Here is a 20,136-nt window from a genome sequence, read left to right as displayed (position 1 = left end):
TACATTCCGCAATCGTCCGTGTATCTCCGAATTTTCCCTCGTTTTGCAGTTTTTTAACCGTCGGAATATTTTCTGTGCGAGGAGTGCTCCATGATTCGGTAAAGTATGTATGTTATCTACTGAAATGTTGTTGTTTGAAAACTGTGAACGGCCAAATTTACGAGTACAGCGTTCAGCTTTGTGCAAATGCATGTCTACCTTACCGCTTCTGACTCCATCAACCGATGGATAGTCCCGATTTATCGCGAAGTTTCTCCTGACAGCGAAAGTCAGTGTTACAAATGTATTTTCTAGTACTTTGCGGATGTAAACATGTGTAGCTTATCCGAACTTTGGTGTTTCTTTAGGCTAAAACAGTACCAAAATGTTAGAGGTCGTTTTTGAGCTCCGATGGAGTAGTCATTTTTTGTGTTCCCTGATTTTCGTCAAATGTTGCGTGACAGATGAAATAAAGGTCAGATTTTCGTTTCGCAGGACTGGGGAAGTGTAAACCTGTCTAACTTGTAAATGTTTGTTGTTATCGGAGATTTTTATGGTAGGGAATGTAAACTTATATTGTCGATATCTAGCAAGAGTTTTCTGTAGCGTCTATGGCTAAATGTACACTGTTTTTATCGTCTGGTTTTTCCCGTTGGCTTCGGCTTGAATCCAAAATGTGATCTTCATCGTTACCGGAACATTCACCATGACTAATATCAAAAAACCCTCAAAATTCTCTGTGTCATTACTCGGAACGTGCCATGCAAGAGCAAAGTGTACATATTCAGAACGTCAGTTTGATCGTTAATGAGATTCAGTGTTAAGTACGAAGTATTGTTGTCGGGGACCGCTTGGCAAATAAACTTTAATGTATTCAAAGATAGATCGCACAAAGAAACCTCAGCAGTTGCCTGTCCCGTTTTTCTCGAGAGTCTATGGTACAAGGATTACTTCATATGTCATACAGATGCACGTCGATTTATTTTGGGATACGATCCAATATGGCCGCCAGGCGGCCATTTTATTACGATTTTTTCATGTACAGAGCCATAACTCAGACATGTTTCAACCGATTTTATTCAAAGTTGGTACAAGGACATTGACCAATGTCATAGATATGCACGTCAATTTGTTTTGTGATACAATCCAATATGGCCGCCAGGCGGCCATTTTATTACAATGTTTTCATGTACAGAGCCATAACTCAGACATGTTTCAACCGATTTTATTCAAAGTTGGTACAAGAACATTGACCAATGTCATAGATGTGCACGTCAATTTGTTTTAGGATACGATCCAATATGGCTGCCAGGCGGCCATTTTATTACGATTTTTTCATGTACAGAGCCATAACTCAGACATGTTTCAACCAATTTTATTCAATGTTGGTGCAAGGACATTGACCAATGTCATAGATATGCACGTCGGTTTGTTTTTTGATACGATCCAATATGGCCGCCAGGCGGCCATTTTATTACGATTTTTTCATATACAGAGCCATAACTCAGACATATTTTAACCGATTTTATTCAAAGTTATTACAAGGACATTGACCAATGTCATAGATATGCACGTCAATTTGTTTTGTCATATGATCCAATATGGCTGCTGTGTGGCCATTTTGTTACGATTTTTTCATATACAGAGGCATAACTCAGGCATATCTCAACCGATTTTATTCAAAGTTGTTACAAGGACATTGACCTATGTCATACACATGTAAGTTGATTTGTTATGTGATACGATCCAATATGGCCGCTAGGCAGCCATTTTATTACGATGTTTTCATGTACAGAGCCATAACTCAGACATGTTTCAACCGATTTTATTCAAAGTTGGTACAAGGAGATTGACTAATGTCATACATATGCATGTCAGTTTGTTATGTGATATGATCCAATATGGCTGCCTTGCGGCCATTTTTTTTCCAATTTTTTCATGTCCGGAACCATAACTCAGACATGTATCAAGCAAATTTATTCAAAGTTGGTACAAGGACATTGTCTTATTTATACATATGTATGTCGATTGGTTTCACGAGATGGTCCAATATGGCCACATGGTAGCAATTTGTTATGATTGTTTCATGTCGAGAGCCATAACTCTGGCAAGTCTCAACTGATCTTATTCAAAGTTGGTACATGTACATTGACTTACGTCATACATATACATGTTGATTTTTTTAACAGTAAGATCAAATATTGCTGCATGGCGGTGATTTTGTTACAATTTTCAAATGTACAGAGCCATAACTCAGACATATTTCCATCAGTATCATTCAAAGTTGGTACAAGGACATTGACCTATTTCATACATATGCTCGTCAATTTGTTTCACGTCATGTAGCAGTAACATGTCAATTATTGAAGTTTCGTAAGGAGGCTGATATGTCAAGAAATACGGACTGCATCAAATTCATGAAACTTTATACAGATGTTAACTGATGTTAAGCTCACATTGCTGTAACATTGAAACAGACATTTATCAGTGACATTTTTATTAATTTGTAATTGCATAAGTAATGAACTTTCCTAATTAGGGTGATATAGCCACAAATTAATACAACATCAAATGTGATGAAATTTGATATAGATGTTGATCTCATAGTGTTGTAAATACTGCATCAAACTTTACGAAATATGGTACCAGTGATAATCTGTTAAGTGTTAGAATTGTATGCAAAAATGTTTTGCAACATCCTGTTGATTAATTCCTAGTTGACTCATTTTCTGAACTTTAGGATGGTGGCCTACATTGGTTTTATGTTTTCATCACCATGGAACTCATTCTTGGCCATTGAGCGCCATCTGTATCAAAGTATTTTTATCACAGATCTAATTAATGAAGAGGGCTCTATCGTCTCTGAGGACATGTAATCAAAGTACCCATTAACAAGTGGGGACTGTGTCATCAATGATGACTTGTCATTTTATGATCTTTGACATACTCTCCTAAAACATGATAAGATCAGCAAACCCACATCAAAATTGTGTAAATTTTTTACTCAGATTCGCAAGAAAGGATTGAAACATGGCACCCCCTGTCAGTATCCAAGATGTGAATGCGACAACTATGTCAGACCACAGGGGATGTTCAAATCTACATTTTCACAGTTATCCTGCCAGAACTGTCGTCACAAGGAGAGTGAACACCGTCTTCTGACAAAGTTTGACAAACAGAAGAAAGAACATCTGGAGAAAGCTGAAAATTATCCGTGCATTGGATGCAGCTGTGAGGGATATAGCAGACCAGACGATAGGCAAGTGTAGCTCCTTAACACCCCCATTGCCCAATGCATTAGCCCAAATATGCTGCAACAATAGGGTTGTTCTAAAAGTAAGGTGGTAAGAGGTGGAAGCTTCTGAATATGTCTTAACACAAATGGAGAATTAATAATTTAAATTATTACAGTTTTTGGTCAAAACTTGTCACAGTAGCATTCAGGGAAAATCCATAGAATTACACTGTTCTTTCACTTTCCAAATTCAATGGACGTTTGTTTGTACAAGTGTGTAAGTCTGAAATTGAATCACCCTGACAAACAAGGCTTGTTTTCCTTAAGAAAATATCACACATCATTTAATCTGTGGGAGCACGCCTTACATATTTTTTCAATTGTTTACACTAGTCAAGTGGCTTAACAAAAATATCGTTACACGGATGACAAAAGTGCCAAATTTGCTACAGATGTTCGCATATATGTGTAGATCAAGGTTAGCTATTGCTCCAAAAATTTGGGCCACCGGAAAGGCTCGATGACGTCATAAATTCAAAATGGCCGCCATTATAACGCTTAAACATGGTAAAATACGTCTAATTCAGGCAGTTTTCAATATTTTTTGAATAAACAGACACAAACATCCCAAATTACAAATAAACTTAAAATTGATGCAAATCAATTATTATGATGACGTCATAAAGCCAAAATGGCTGACCAAATTCAAAATATCCCCCATATTGTCGTCTGTAAATGTTCAAATACTGTTAATTAAGCCTGTTTCCAGCATTTTATCACCTGTATTGAAATTAATACCCCAAATTACAGACAAAACATATAATTGATACAAATTCATTATTGTGATAACGTCATAAACCGAAATGGCGACCGAAAATTACAAAATGACCTATTATGAAGTTCACTGTGCTTAGTACAATAGCCAATTTACATGACAAAATAATAGTTTAAAGGTAATGTGCATTTGTCTTTGTAATCCATAAACTCAAAATAAATGATAAATGTACTAAAACTTACCCAATAAGCTCAACACAAATTACAAACTATTATGAAATTATTTATTTATAACAATGACCTTTGTCTGAAATACTGAACCAATATAAAGGAAATAAAGGCATCTTTACCCATCGGTTCTACCTTTGAAAGTGTTACGTTATAGTGAGTAGATCAATAGTGATGTGATCTCATGATAATGAAAAACATGGCGAGAAATCGGTGAATGAATCATGCCTTGACCCTGGTCGTATGACCTTGGTCCCTGAAAAAAGGTTTTATGTTTGTGATTTAAGTCTTTTGCTTCCTTTGTTTCAGAAGCCTTTTTCGTTTGAATTTTCTTGAATGTTTATGTCTCGGGTGTGGTGACATAGTTTTGTGCTACAGTAGTTCTCTTTTTGGAGGATGTGCCAGCCTGAAAAAGACCGTTTGGTCAGGGTTTTATGAACAAAGAGAAAACTATTTTTTGCTTTTTGAATCTAGCTTAGCTTACTTTTTTGCAGCTTTCGTGAATTTTATGAAAAGCGTCTTTACCTTTCGTTATTCACTTACCTGACTGGTTAGGAATTTAAAGATGAAGGAAACTGCAAAAAACGTGACCAGACGAGTTTTGCTGTTTGGAAACCCAAAACATAAAAACATAAAAAACACCAGGAAGAACATAAGCAGAAATGGAAGGTTAAACAAAGACAAGAACTCAGAAAGATTCTCAGATTCATCAACAATCTTGCAAATTAAACCTCAATCAAAGCATTAAGTAAAGGCTTGAAATTATTCCCACTCCGGAGTGCCTACACAAAAAAATTGTCGTATGAAATGTCAACAAATTTATTCGCATCATGAGATTGTGCGATATCATGACAAACAATCAATATCAATCAATCAGACATCTGTTCGAAGATAAGTCCATGTTCGACACTACTAACCGCGGAAAACAAAAAAATTGTAAAACTGTCTCGAAGCAACTTAGATCGATAGAGGAATTTCCATTCGCAACCCACATCAGAAAGAACATATGACTCTGGCAGAAAAGACTGCCCTGAACAATCTTTCTAAAAACAAACAAATCTCAATGAAACCCATCAATAAAGGATGAGGCATAGCAATTGTGAATAAAATAAATGACATTAAAGAAAGTTATAGACAGCTACGAAATGTTCACTATTACACTTGGCGACATTAACTATACAGTGGATATTGTATACGAAATCATTGATCTGCGACAAGAAGATCATTGACAAGGTGATTTACAGTTTCCCCATTTCCATAAGTAGAATATTTGTACACCATGTACCACGGTGGTATCTCCTGCAAAAATACACAAAACCAAAGAAGAAACAATCATCACCCAACGTCTCAATAGAAATGGCTGCTCGAGCCAATAAAACAAATGTCGTCAAAACCAATCGTCCAAAACGACTTATATATGCCAGGGACACAAAAACCTTTATTCTCTAGTTAGAACCAATTTAAAAAAACAAGCAAACCCTATTCTGGTAACATAAGACGTGATATGAATGTAGAAAAACATGCCAAAAGTGAAGCCATAAATGCAGCAATGGTAGCGCTGGACTCTGAAACAGTACCTTCCAACTGATATGATACAAAAAACCCACCATCAATGTACATGAAAGCCTTACTGTCGATTATTCTGAAACGCAACATATTTTAATCCAACTGAGAAAAATACAAACGAATCTATGGATGCAGTATGGGCTCACCAGAAATAGCTGATATCACATACCATGAAACGGAGAAAGTTATATAAAATCCCAAAGCCGGTCACATATTCGTATGGAAATTTAAAAGGTGACATGTTCATGGTTTGCACAGAAATCGAACATCAGCTTCTAACATTCAGAACATTTGTCGAGGAGTGCAACACCCTGTACTCTACGTTCAACTTGGGAATTCATAATTGAACATTCTATCAACAAAATCATATACCTTGACACAATCGAGAGAGATGGCTCGATTTTTAAACCCATAAAAAACCATCTGACGGTATTTATCTGCCACCGACTTTCAAATGCTTCATTGAAGGTGAATTATGTACATGCAACAACAATATGGACTTCATAAAAAGGTCAATTTTTCAACGCAAAATCTTCAACAAAGAGATTACAAAAAGAAAGACATAGCTTGTATAAAAAAAGAATGTAACAAAACGTCAGCCATCCTTCATCAACAAAAGTAAGAGTAATGATGAACAAAGTACTGGTCATCACAACCTCATCAAAACCAGCCTAATCAAACAATATGATAAGAATCTGGAAAATTATGAAGGACGATTAAACGCTGGCCATGGTTTTCCAGAAAATCTATAATAACGTATAAAAGGAAGAAAAACATACAATATTTCCTCCTTCAAGCAAAATTCAAACACAAGGAGAGTACAAATGAACGGTCTGAGCAACAATTCACGCAAAAATCTGACCAAAACATAATGATTTTAGCATATCTCTTTGATGAACAATGGCTACTATTAAACTGAGCATGTGGGAATACAAAACCATTCAAGTGACAGAAGAAGGGACCCCACTTTTGCCCGAAACGCCGCTAGGAGGAATAACCAACATAAAACCTTATTTTCGGGACCAAGGTCACATTACGAGGGTCAAAGCACTATCGATTCACTGGTTTCTCACCATTTTCCCTTATCACCAAACCACATTGATCTACTCACTATACCGTATCACAAGCAAAGGTAGAACCAGTGTGTGAAATTGCCTTCATTTCCTTTATATCAATTCGATTTTTCAACACAAACCATTATTAATAATCAATAATCTCATAAGAGTTTTTAACTTGTGTTGAACTTATTGGCTAAGTTTTGATACAGTTATCTTTTATTTTAAGTTTATGGAATATTAATACAAATTGTACATTACTTTTATGCTATCATTTTGTCACGTAAATGGGCTATTGTACCAAGCATAGTAAACTTCATAATTGTCCATTTTGTAACTTTCGGTTGCCATTTTGGTTTTATGACGTCATCTTAATAATTAATTTGCATCAATTATCGGTTTTGTCTGTAATTTGGGGTGTTAATTTCAGTTTAGGTGATAAAATGCTGAAAACAGGCTTCATTAACAGTGTTTTAACATTTTTAGACAATGTTACGGCAGACATTTTGAATTTGGTCGGCCATTTTGGCTTTATGATGTCATCATAATAATTAATTTGCGTCAATTCAATGTTTTATTTATAATTGAGTATGTTTGAGTCAGTTTATTTACAAGAATAGTGAAAACTGGCTGAATAAACTGTATTTCACCATTTTTAACGGCCATTTTGAATTTATGACGTCACCGAGCCTTTCCGGTGGCCCAAATTTTTGGAGCAATAGCTAATTTTGATCTACACACATATGTGAACCTCTGTAGCAAATTTGGCACTTTTGTCATCCGTGTAACGATCTTGCGCTGTTTTTTGTTGCTAAGCCACCTGACTACACTAGCTGCCACAAGACATGTGAAATTATTGTACGTCTACCATTCTTGTATACAGTATAGCAGCAGGGACACCACAAGCCAGGCAGTGTACCGAATGTCATCACCACATCGATGCTCACCGTACGATGACAGAAATAGACCATTACATCATCTCCACACTGTCTGCAGCCAGCCAACTACACTGCCATTCAGATTCTAAGAGAGATCACTGTGAACAAAGTGATGATGAAGACGAGAAGGAGGAGGACGTTGATATGACGCCATGGTTTGAGGCTGTTGCCATGGATCCTGACGAAGTAGGAACACAGGTGAGAAACATCTTCTTAACCCCTTCACCACAATGGTTTGGCCTAAACCCATTATTATCAATGGTAATTGTTGACCAGTGTAAAGGGTATTGGGGTGGACAGCTTATTGAGAAATTCATTGATGTTTTTTATTTCTTTCTTAACCACTTTCACAAAGCGAACAATTTTGCATCGAAGTAAAAAGTAGTTGATCAACCCAAACAGTGGCCAACCAGTGCATTTTCAAAAAGTTTGACCCTAACCCTAGCAAATGTGATGCACTGAGAATACACAACAGAAATGTTGTTCTTTAAATTGTAAGTGTATGAGCTCATGGAAATATCCAGACATTCTTAGATTGACCATCATCGGTCAAAGCCCTATGAATAGTAAGACACACTGGTGTGTATCATCCTCAATTAAAATTTTTCTGCAAATTTTTTTGCACACTTAGACAAATGTGACTTTATGATTTCAGAATATCTTGAAGAAATGCAGGTGTAAGGGATTTGGACTGAACGCTGATGAACTGATGAAAGCCTGTCTCAAATATCATGGATTCACGTATGTTGGAGAGATTTGCTTTCTGCGTTTACCCAGTCAACTATCAACATGAAGACAAGTATATTCTGTGTATTGAAGGAACAAAATATGGAAAGATGATAAAATACTTTGCCATTATCTCTTGTTCCATGAGGAAAATAATGTCATCTCTTGTTTCATTAATTTATACTCAAGTCTGCAAAAATTGCACAAAAGTCAGTGATTAATGTTATGGTTTCTACTATCTGTTGAGACTGAGTAAAGTTATAGTAAAGGCACATTACCACATTATACATGTATCTGTAAAAAACAGGTTACAGATTATGAAAATTTTCTTAACTCTTCGATAAACTTCAATTTTAGAATTTGCTCTGAATGGCTTTCATTATAAACGTGCAAAAAGCTAATCCAATGTCAGAGGGAATAATTCAATTACAAGTTATAATCACACATGGGTGTTTTGTATTTTCTTTCAGCATTGAGCTTGTAAAACTGATGTTACCCATAATGCAATGTCCAAAATGTCAGCACACTTTGGAAATCCACAGAGAGGCTACAGAACAGGAAATAATTAAGGTCAGAATTAAACCACTCACAAGTATGCCATACTCTAACAAGTGAGATACTTGACATGTCCCTTGTTTTGTACCATTCCTATTCAATTTTCCTCCCAAGTGGTAAATTTTTCCAAGAATTATGTGTAATGGATAGAATTATATAATTACTGTGTGTTTGATGTCAGTCATTGACATTATGAGTCCTCAACCTATCTACATTGTGGAATACATATTTCTGTCATTTGCAAAAGAATGAAAAACAAACATGCATAAAATCTTTTACCATGCAAGATTTGAACAAATTTGTCCCATTCTATCTTTTTCATTACAGAGAGCCTATGAAAGAGCCAAGGTGCTTTCCTTAGTGAAAGTTGTCGGGTTGAAAACTTCCAAACTCTTCACCAGTCACAAAGCTGTCAGTTTGTTGTTACCAGGGATAAAAGACATGTCACAGGTAACCATAGCAACATTTAGAGTTACATGTAGGGATAGAATCAGAGTTGCAATGGTAAAACTGAGATGGGCACCTTTAGTTTAGAACTTTTCACAAAGCCTAAGTACTCAGGACCACACTTCTCAAAATGCACAATAGCAACGGCTCAAAAATATCTCATCAGTGTTCCTAGATGTTCATTTCACAGACAGAAATTTACTATGCTACTTTAAGGTAGAATGCCCCTCCGGGACTGATATTTTGACTCTCAGACTTTTACAATGTTGTTTGGTCTACTGCTTTATAAGGCTCATTTTGAAGCTCAAGGAGTAACTAATGTGTTCAGTGGCTTATTTTTGTGCAAATCGAAAGTCTATTTTTCCCCATAGTGTTAAAGATATACTGTCACCTGTTCCAATTTTGCCACAGTTACCATGAAAAGAGAAAATCTAACCAATCACACATTTTAAACGGGTAGCCGCTTTTTAAAAACACTGCCCTCACATGGGCATTTTGAATACCAAGAAACGCCCCTTTGACCATATATGGGCATATTTAGATTACAGGTGACTGTATACTTTTAACACTGTATTGACGGCCATTTGAATTTCAAATATCAGTAAATATTAGATAATTTGCTTCCCTGGTATCAAATTTTACACATTGAGCCCTGATATTTATTCTTGATTTTGAAAAGGAATGGTTTAAAGTTTTCTGACAAAAACTTAAAATCTTTCAATTTCAAGGCGCAAACTACTTATTAAAAATGACCAGATCTGTGGTATGTAACTTTGTATTTCTACAACAGATGGCATTTGCCAGGGTACAGGAGAACAGTATTTCAACATCAAAATTCCATGTAGCATGCAGCGTACTGCCTCAAGGATTGTCACAGCTGCTCCTGAACACGGCCTTCAGAAGCCGATACAATACCGTCATTGTCAAACCGGGAATCAGGAAGAGAAAAAGCAGTGAAGGAATCGGCTGCAGTGAAATCAAATCATCCAAACTGAAACGGAAAAGACGAAGTGACGGAGATGCTGCAAGGTATTGCTGATTTTAACTTTGCCTCTACATTCAAACGTTTTCTTGGCAGGTGTCATTGGCTTGTTGACAAACGTGGTGTGTCTTTTAGACAGTTGATCACTGATGGCATTCATAACGTATGTCTGTAAATTGTGACCGTGTACACTTCCTATTTTGACTTACAGATTGGTATCTGGCAGGTGCCACAATAGGGGCAGGATGTGCTCACTCTTTTCAAAACCTCAGATATCACTTCATGGTTGTTTTACTAGAGGTCCATATATCTTTCTTTCACAACTGTGATTATGTTTTGTGTACCGGTCCATTATTCATAGTCTTGCTGTGCTGTACTGTGTTTGTCCTACACCGATTATTGCTGTGTAATTTACAAGATTGATCGATAATAGCTCCATTACACTTTTCAAGTGTGTGAATGGATTTTCATCCATTCATGTTGTCATGGAGACGAAGTTGACACCTTATCACAGTTGATGTGTAATTTCTTGTAAAAAACGAATCTTGTTTGTATTTCTTCCTACTGCAAATTAGTCATCATCGATAAGAAGTCTACTGTCATATCTTGTGTTTATTTGACACAAGAATGATTACACAACTACATCGTGTTTGAGTTCTCTCATGCATTAGAAATGATGTTATCAAATATTTTTGCATGTATCTGAAGTAAATGTAGCTTGACTGAACAGATTATCAATTAACAACTGATCTCCAGTCAATGGAATGAAAAAGTGTTGCATGTGTCAGTGCCAAACAATGATAGCTTTTCAATTTAGTCACAATGCAGAAGTTTTGCACAACAATTTCTGTTAAATTTACAGCAAAATTTACGAGTTAAACTCCTTCTGTTTTATTTACTTATGCCCTTGATGTTCCATGCCTTTTAGTCCCATGTAATAATCCCTTCAGACAGAACAGTACAGATTCTGAAATAATGAGCTCTAACAAATAGAAAATTGATATCACCAAGTTCATGATCATCGTTGTTATCATTTATGGTTATCACCACATGTGAAATGAAATGCTTTTCAATATTATCCACCAGTGAAGAAATTATACCAGCAGCTATCATAAAGGAAACGCTGACCAAGCCCAACATTAGTTCAGACAAGACAATCAGTGGAATACTAGAGCACCTAAACAATACCAGCCATCAAGTCAACATCACAACGTTATCGCCAATAACAGTCTTAACATGGTGTTCTGTTAAATTAGGTTGGTATATCTGTAATTTGCTACAGGCTTATCTGTTTCCATTGTTCAATACCGCAACAATATTTTTATTGTCTTTCAAACCTGATCGGTTTACGTACATGAACAATTTTCAACCAATTAAATGATCATTCCTCAAGACACTGTCTTCCTGAGTTTAGATATGATTAAGACATCCAATGCTTGTAGTGCATTTGTATTTGCATTCATTTATACAAAGTGTATCAATGAGCATACAAAGTGTATCAATGAGCATGCAAATCTAAAAATTATCAACGAAGAATATTTAATGAATTTTGCACCATTCACTGCGTAGATTTTAAATTGTGACATGTTTTGTTTTTTTGTTTGACATTTATTTCCCTGTGCCTGTGCCTTGCAGGTGATTCCCTGGCCTTGGCCATAGGTCACATAAATGGTAGAATCTCTGTTTATAAAGTGTCTGGTCAGAAGCCACAAGCTATGATCATTGATGGTGACCCTACCTCATCATCAGTCACAAAGTAAGTAAAGTCTCAAAGTACTATACCCAGGTGAAAAACAAAAGTATTAAAGCAAGGTGTGTTTGTATCATAGACCCTGAAGCAAGCGTTTTCCTAATGAGTTTTTATGCAACATTCTCAATAGTTTTACAGGATGTAGATTTTTGTGGTATATTTATTTCTATTGTTCATGTGAGTACCACATATGTCATTATTACATGCCTCGTATATTGAACGTCGCGCGCTCCATAGGATTCAAAGGTAACTCGTCGATGACGTCGCGAGCCGCATAGTCATCATTGGACTGAAAGTGAACCGGGCAAATGGTCACCCGCCCTCGGGCACATAGTCCTATGTTTGGGCTATAATATATAAAGTCTTGGTGAAGATAACAACCTGCCTTATATATAACAGAGAAGTGAATCACAGCTTGGTATTTGATGTTAAGATCAGCATTATACTTGAATTGTCAGTGAAAACACCATTAATTCGTATCCCTTGTTTTCATTCAAATTTGAGAAAATGAATGGATGTTCATTTTCGCCTTTGGGAGTTTGTCATCATAAATATAGGTGATAAATTCTGTCGTCCATTTAAAATCACCAATACATTCTGGCATGCTTTTTTCTACAAGTACATGTGTTATGACTGATGACCTGTTTTTGTGTCATTCTACAGACTCGAGTGGTTGTCCGACTCTAACTCATCCTACTTACTATCTGGTCATAAGAATGGACATGTGTGTCTGTGGAAGATATTAAACACAGCTGACATTGAGAAACTTATTTTCTTGAAAGACATGTGTAACATTCCAATGCAAGTTTCTGCCATTGCAGTGTCTGCTGATTCCAAGTAAGTTGTGTGTTTGGTATGTAGTATGAGTACCATGATCCAATATATTCAAAAGACTGAACAGTATTTCTGATCTGAACTCAATAATCATTGGGTCCTGCCCAAATGTGAGTCAATACTTTTGGATAAAGTAACCTTCCAATGTCAGTGAAAGTAAGGTAGAATGCACAAAGGGCAGTTATTATGACGCTGTCTCACAATTTTTACAATACTCAACTAATCTGCACACCTGTGTGGAGTCATTGTGGACTCATAGTGCTTGGGAAATGAAGTTTTCTCTGTCTAGTTTCAGTGAAAATAGAAAATTTAATTTGTCTCTACAGAGTTCACACAAGGTGTGGCAGCCATTTTAATTTCAACTACTGGCAAGATGAAGTACTTCTAATTCAAAACTTTGCATGGTTTCCTCTTATCTTTATTCTCAATTCTGGAAGAGAATACCGGTAGTTCAAATTTTCCTAAAGGAAAATTTTGGCAAACGTTCAAAACTTTCAACTTCAAGATGCATATTCCTTTATTATTCATATTGCGAATTAAACTGTCTCTGTGATTTTAGACAGTACGTCATACGGTGTTATATTTTATATTGAGTTATATCAATCATGTTGACCAATCTCATAAATTTCTTACAGGTATGTCTGCATAGGCCATGCAAACTCAGGTGATGTTGTCTTCTATGGCATCAACTCTCACAGAAGTGTTAAGACACTGAGTATGTCGTACATCAACAAAGGCAGTATTGCATATGGATCAGTCTTGTGCCTAGCATGGCATCCTGTCAAGAGGTAACTAAAATTGCAAATTTTCTCAACAAGTCTAACTTAGACACGGCACTGATAATTGCCATTGCTGTGAATGAGAGTAATCTTTGCTGCATAAGGTTTCTACTGTGTCAGCTTTTATGATTGACGGCCCCTACATCTCTGCTAAAACTTCACCTCTATAAAATTTCATTGAAAAATCTGTGTTTATATACAGTAGAATGCCATGAAAATATTTCCTAAATACCAAAAGGCTCCCGCAACACACATAATGAGCACGAGCAAGAACCTAAACTTCAATGTAGTGAAATCTAAGGAAATTTTTCCACCAAATTTAGTCACTTGAAAATGACATCATTCAACAAAAAATGTGGCCATTGCATTAGTTCTCTCTTTGGTAGAATATTTTACTTTACTGCATGAATTTCTCAGAAAATTATGGAATTGTTGTTATCCTTATAGAATTATTGCAGTTGGAGGAGAGGATGACACCATTACGATATTTTATCTGAGAACATCAGACGAAGAAAAGGGGGATGTCAAGCCAGTTGGACCCATAATGCATTACTGTAAGTAAACACACACTCAGATCATAACTTGACCATGGGTCGAACTGGGGTTAGACCATAACGATATCGTATGTCAGCACATCAGATATGGAGAAAATGAAACATCAAGTTTGTGAGACTATCTTTAAGTAGATTTAGTCACGTGACTGAACAGCAAAAGGATGTAATTTTAATATTATGACCCTTGACCTTGGTCAGTTCAATTTTTGAGGGCATCTATAGGTCAGCAAAATATATTTCCAAATCAATGCAGGTAGCCATCGATTATACATTTCCACTTTAACCAGGTTGCCCTTCATAAATGATTCATTTATTTGTACTCTTGAATTATTTTCAGTTGGACCAAAGAAACGTGTTACACCCAATATCTTCCACAAATGTTGTCTTCTCAAAGGTACGTTTCATTAAGCCACTCCTGTCTCCTCAGGACATTTGAATCAAATGGAATACATCAAGATCAATAAAACAATGGATTCTGTGGTTAATGAAGTGTGCTTTCTAGACTTACATCTTCCTTCAACCGTTCTACTATTGCTGTCAAATTTGCTATTTTACACCTATCTGCTAAATAACAATTTACCCAAAAGCTTGCTCTCATTTGAAGTTTATACAAGGATAGATAACACACAGTTCAAAATAAGGCTTTGATCATCAGTTATGTTGTTGGACCTGTGTCAGTGACTATGTCAAGGAATCCTATACCCTCAATGAGAACATGATTGACAGTTTCAGTTCAGTGATACTACGTGACAGTGTTTCTCAAAAAACAGAACTTATGACATCAACCATTTGTAATAAATGGCTCTGCAGATGCTTATAATATCAGTTTAATTTTGAAGTTGCCGAGTGATCGACAAACTCTTATCTTGCGCTGTAAATCACAAAGTATTGAAAGAAACACAGATTTATCCATCCCCATTTCAGGTCATGTATCATTTGTATCAGCTGTAACCTTTGACCCCTGTGGAAATTTCCTGATATCCACTGGTTGGGATGGCCAAATACTCTTCTGGAGGACGGCAGAAATTGATGACATCATCCTCAGTGCCGATGATGTCACAGTTCTTGAGTGCACAACTGGATATATGGTCGGTCAACACAAACTAGAGAGAAGTTCTTCTGACAACAGGCATGCACTGATGTCATCATCCATAAACATCATTGACAATGTTTTGTTTATAGTTGCCAAGGTAACAGTTGGTCAGGTGTTCATTTCAGCATACAGGATTCCTGAAAAGTACATGTAATGATTCCATATGCTACTTTACATCTGCACAAGATCAACCTCAAATTTCTGTCATTGAAAACTTTGGGAATTTACCATATGATAATCCTGGCATTTTTGATTTCTTCCAACTTGCGTAGGGTTTTATCATGATTTTCAAGAGAATGGAAATCATCCAGATCTGTAACCCATTGAGATTCATGCAGTTCTTTTCATCCAACAACAGCTTCAGAAGGACTAAAATGTAGATTTCAGGTTCGGATTGATTGATATCGACAATGATTTGATCACCATTCAGACTGAAAGCATGGTATTGATATTGGCATGATCGACATTGATTATATTGACATCATCGGCAACTGTACTGACTTCAGGGCATTAATATTGACTTATTATTGACTGGAATGCATTCATATTGACTTGATCAGCATTATGGATTGATTATTAGGATTGACATTGACCTCATTGATATTCATTAGATCACAAACTTGAAAGCATTATATTGACTTGATCATCATCAATATTGACTTTATCAACATCTATGTTGATTTGAAAGCATTTCTACATCTTTTAAACAACAAATACATTGATTGAGAGAGACAGAATGAAGGCAATTCGGGAAGGTATACCTTCTCAAGACCTGGCAATTTGTAGATTGGAGGGAAATTGAAAAAGTGAGATACCATGGCATTATATTTTTCACGTTTTTTTCAGATGATTACAGAATTTTGTCATGTGATCATAAGAATTCCTTTTTCTGCCATTATTGTTATAGTGATTTTTGTGTGATTAAGTTTTCAATAGTTTTCTGTGATTTCTATGAATATTTTGAAATCCTTTGTTGTGTTGCTGCGTTAAATGTTACGAGTTTGCACTTCTGCACGGCTTCTCTTTGAGGTAATTCTCAAACTTCTGTCAACTTCTTTGTCATTTGGAATACTGCAGAGAAGGAAACGGTAATTTCCTTGCTCTCAGGAACTGCTGTCCCACAACCGCATCCATCTTGTACCCTGTGATATCATAATGCATTATGGGTAACAGTTCTGCATATCAAAATCAGGCAATGTTGCCCAAAAGATCAAAAAGTTCAAGTACAGCACACAAATGTAAGTAAAACCATTTGATTGGCCTCAGGGTTTATTGGGCAGCATGTCCGTGCAAAAAATTGAAGTTGAAAGTTGAAAAAATATATAGAAGAGTACAAAAGATTTCGTCATTCAAGATGTCAATGGACATTAACCAGTGATAAGTATTCCTGATAAGATGCCAAAGATAGGTCAGAAGAATAAGGACTAGATCAGAAATGATTCGTCAGTAGAAGCACAGTTTTTTCTCATCAGAAAATTTACTTTAACATCACAAATCAGAACAGTGAGGTGATAATAATTCAAAGTTTCTATCATTTTCTGTATGGATAATGCATTAAAGTGGAGCTTTACTCATTATCTACTCATTGGTAGGTATTTTTGCATATTTGAAATAAAAAAATGACAATATGTTATTTTTCTTCCTGTTGTCTGCCTTATTAGAATTGCCTGATAAACATTTTTATATGTGTGATCCATTTCTCTATCTACATCCTCTATATACTGCAAATGGATGATCTTCATTTTTTTAAAAGACAGAAATAGCAACAGTAGCACTGATCTTGGTTCAAAGTTTGTTACTACACTTGAGCGTGAGAAATCGGCAGAAATTAGGGTTGAATAGTGAGATCATCTACGATGATATGAAACACTAGGAAGTCTCTCTGCATCTGATATTACCACAGCCATGGTAAGATTTCCTGCTAGTTTCACCAGAATATTAATTCCAGCGTGATCATTTAATTTTCGCACACTACAAAACTGCAAAATTTTACTTTAGGCCAGGAAGAAAAAATAAATTGTTCATCGGAATCGCCGCTTCTACTTTGGCATATTTGGAATTTTTTTTTTTTTTTTTTTTTCTGATCCCGGCAAATTCTTACTTCCGCATTACTAATATTTTTAGTACTGCCGCTGGTGGCGCCCTACACTGTGTCGGGTTTTTGCGGGCACGGGATTTTGAATGAGACTTCATACGTGTTCGGACTTAATTGACCGCCAACACGTTGTTGTGACGTCTGAATTTGGCGAATCACGACGCAAAGTGGGTCGATTTGGCCAGAAATTTGCTCGTTTTGTAAAGGTTAGTACATGTCAAATCATGAGTATTAATTTGATCACCAACATTCGACGTGATGGCCAACAGTTAGTTCCAGAGACGCTATTTAGTGTTTGTCCTGATATTATGTTAGGCGATTTGTTCAACAAGATCGTGACAGCAGATATAGATGCACGGTGCATCCGATTGAATGAAAATTGCATCGAAAGTATAAAAATTTACGGCAATGACAAAACACATGGTTGCGTCGATGTTAAAGTACGATCTGAATGATGACTATATAACTTCACTCCGATCACAGTACAGTGTTGTTTAGACCATTGTGTAAAATGTGTATATATAGACAGTGGTAAAGAGGCCAAAACATGGGGCCAAAGTAAAATGTCAGATGCTAGGTCCCACCAGGACAATATTAAAGGACTATACTGAATTGTTGAATTTCAGTGATTTGCTGTACATTTCAGTTTTATTCTGAGAGAATTTTGAAATGCTCAGAATATGTTGTGCAAACACTAACTGTGAATGTAATGGCCTATGTTATTGTTGGGAAATATAGTAGTGAATTCAGTTACCAGTATCAGTGTTTCTTGTCTGAGATATTTCTGGTAAAAAGGGAAACAATTATCTTGCCTTGTCTGCATGTGTGCAAAAATACCAGAGAACCGCGTTTACCTTCGGCCTAAAAAAAAATAAAAAAAAAAATTTTCGCTCGCCGCTCCTGGGACTTGGTCCAAAAAATCCGATGAACAAGATTTTTTTTTTCTCTGGCCTTATTTTATTTTATTTTATTTCATTTTAATCTTCAAAGTGTGTCCAACAATCTGAGAATATCAGTGAGAGGTTCCAGCTGGGTTAGAGGTCAGAGCAGGTCATTTGCATCACAATGGATGTTCATTTGTGGCGAAGGGTTAGGGATGGACCATTAGACCTTGGGAGGGGGGGGTGGTCACAATGAAATTGTGAAAAATTTTTTTTTACTATTGTAAATTTCTGAAATTTTTTTTTTCCAATTGAGATAAGCTGTGCAAATTTTTTTTTTCAGAGTAAATTTTCAGATTTATAATTTTTTTTTCATTCGTCGCTGTCTGAAGATAAAGAGGGCAAACATGTGGTGCCAAGCACCACAAGCGGCCACGCAAGCGGTCACTGGGAAGAGGTCAGGAGAGGGGTGTCCCCCTGCTGCTGTTGGAGCTTTTGAAAAATAGAGATTAAAATGGTGTTATTTGGTGGCACTTGGGGAGCCGGGGGAGGTCGTTGGAGCTTTTGAAAAATAGAGATTAAAATGGTGTTATTTGGTGGCACTTGGGGAGTATTTTTGCTGGGGGAGGTCAGGAGCGGGGTGTCCCCCCTCCTGCTGTTGCAGCTTTTGAAAAATAGAGATAAAAATGGTGTTATTTGGTGGCACTTTGGGAGCATTTTTTTCGGATTACACATCGTCCTCTGAAACATGGTCTTCTTGCTCCTCAGTAGCTTCGTATAGTTTCGAAAATTGACTATTTTGGTTTCCTGGCTTCCCTTTCTACTGCGTGGTGAAATGCCTACATTCACCCCACCAAACATCATGCATATCTCATGATTTACAATTGATTTTGACAAGCTGAGAAGCTAAAATAAGCTAAATAATATAGTGATTTGTGTTTTTAGAGCAATTGTTGCCCTTTTTTGATCAAAACATCTCTTTCTCTGTAGCAGCATGTCCAAATTGATTGGATGTGTATAGATGTGGTGAAATTTCAATATTTGTCTTTTTGGGCAATTTATGCCATTCATGGTCAAAAAATCTGTATTCTCTGAAAGGGCTTGTCCAATTTCTTTGAAATTTGCTACACAAAAACGATTAACCATGCAGATTTATTCAGTATTTGCTATCGAGAAACTTTCAAAGTTCAAGCCTTTTATGTGTTTTTGTGTTGGGATTTGTTGGATAGATGGCATTCTACGTAGTGTATTGTTGAATGTTAAAACATGTGTTGCTGTTGTTATTTGAGGCTGTTTTTTGAGAAAAAAGAATTGAAAATGCCTTTTTAAAAGCAAAATAATACATAATGACTTGATATGTTGTTTTATCATTATTGACGTGTTTCTACTTGTTCACCCATTCTTGCATTCATCATTGTAATAAAATGCTGTGAAAAAAATGAAACTGATGTGGCCTGCATCTGTTAACCTTGATCTTAAAAGGCAAATACAACTTTCTGTCTTGACAACCATACCATAGTTTCAATGTTTTACCTAGTGTACCTGCTTGGTTTGTACGCAGGAAACAAGTAGAAAACAGGCTCTATAATTTCATAATTTTCAAGTGATCAGAGTACAAAAGTCCTGAAAAGATAAGATAATCACAACTTCCAGTATAAGGGATAC

At 36.2% G+C, this 20,136-nt stretch overlaps 1 protein-coding gene across 4 annotated transcripts in view; it reads left to right on the top strand.

Annotated features, from left to right (window-relative positions):
• LOC139121542 (zinc finger protein basonuclin-2-like) overlaps positions 1 to 17,128 on the top strand; it is a 70,597-nt gene extending 53,469 nt beyond the window's left edge. For all 4 annotated transcript variants that reach the window (XM_070686532.1, XM_070686533.1, XM_070686531.1 and 1 more), the window contains exons 4-16: positions 2,988 to 3,238; positions 7,721 to 7,973; positions 8,431 to 8,516; positions 8,972 to 9,071; positions 9,384 to 9,506; positions 10,294 to 10,532; positions 11,572 to 11,741; positions 12,121 to 12,241; positions 12,899 to 13,072; positions 13,705 to 13,857; positions 14,296 to 14,402; positions 14,740 to 14,796; positions 15,327 to 17,128. In XM_070686532.1, the coding sequence (XP_070542633.1) occupies positions 2,988 to 3,238; positions 7,721 to 7,973; positions 8,431 to 8,516; positions 8,972 to 9,071; positions 9,384 to 9,506; positions 10,294 to 10,532; positions 11,572 to 11,741; positions 12,121 to 12,241; positions 12,899 to 13,072; positions 13,705 to 13,857; positions 14,296 to 14,402; positions 14,740 to 14,796; positions 15,327 to 15,649 (2,157 nt within the window). In that variant the 3' untranslated portion in view covers positions 15,650 to 17,128. The remainder of the gene's footprint in view (positions 1 to 2,987; positions 3,239 to 7,720; positions 7,974 to 8,430; positions 8,517 to 8,971; positions 9,072 to 9,383; positions 9,507 to 10,293; positions 10,533 to 11,571; positions 11,742 to 12,120; positions 12,242 to 12,898; positions 13,073 to 13,704; positions 13,858 to 14,295; positions 14,403 to 14,739; positions 14,797 to 15,326) is intronic.
• The last annotated feature ends 3,008 nt before the right edge of the window (positions 17,129 to 20,136 follow it).

This window comes from Ptychodera flava, chromosome 21 (genome assembly GCF_041260155.1).
Source record: "Ptychodera flava strain L36383 chromosome 21, AS_Pfla_20210202, whole genome shotgun sequence".
In the NCBI taxonomy this organism is placed as follows: Eukaryota; Metazoa; Hemichordata; class Enteropneusta; family Ptychoderidae; genus Ptychodera; species Ptychodera flava.
The sequence above is the reverse complement of the archived record's forward strand: the minus strand, read 5'-3'. Positions and strand labels throughout refer to the sequence as shown.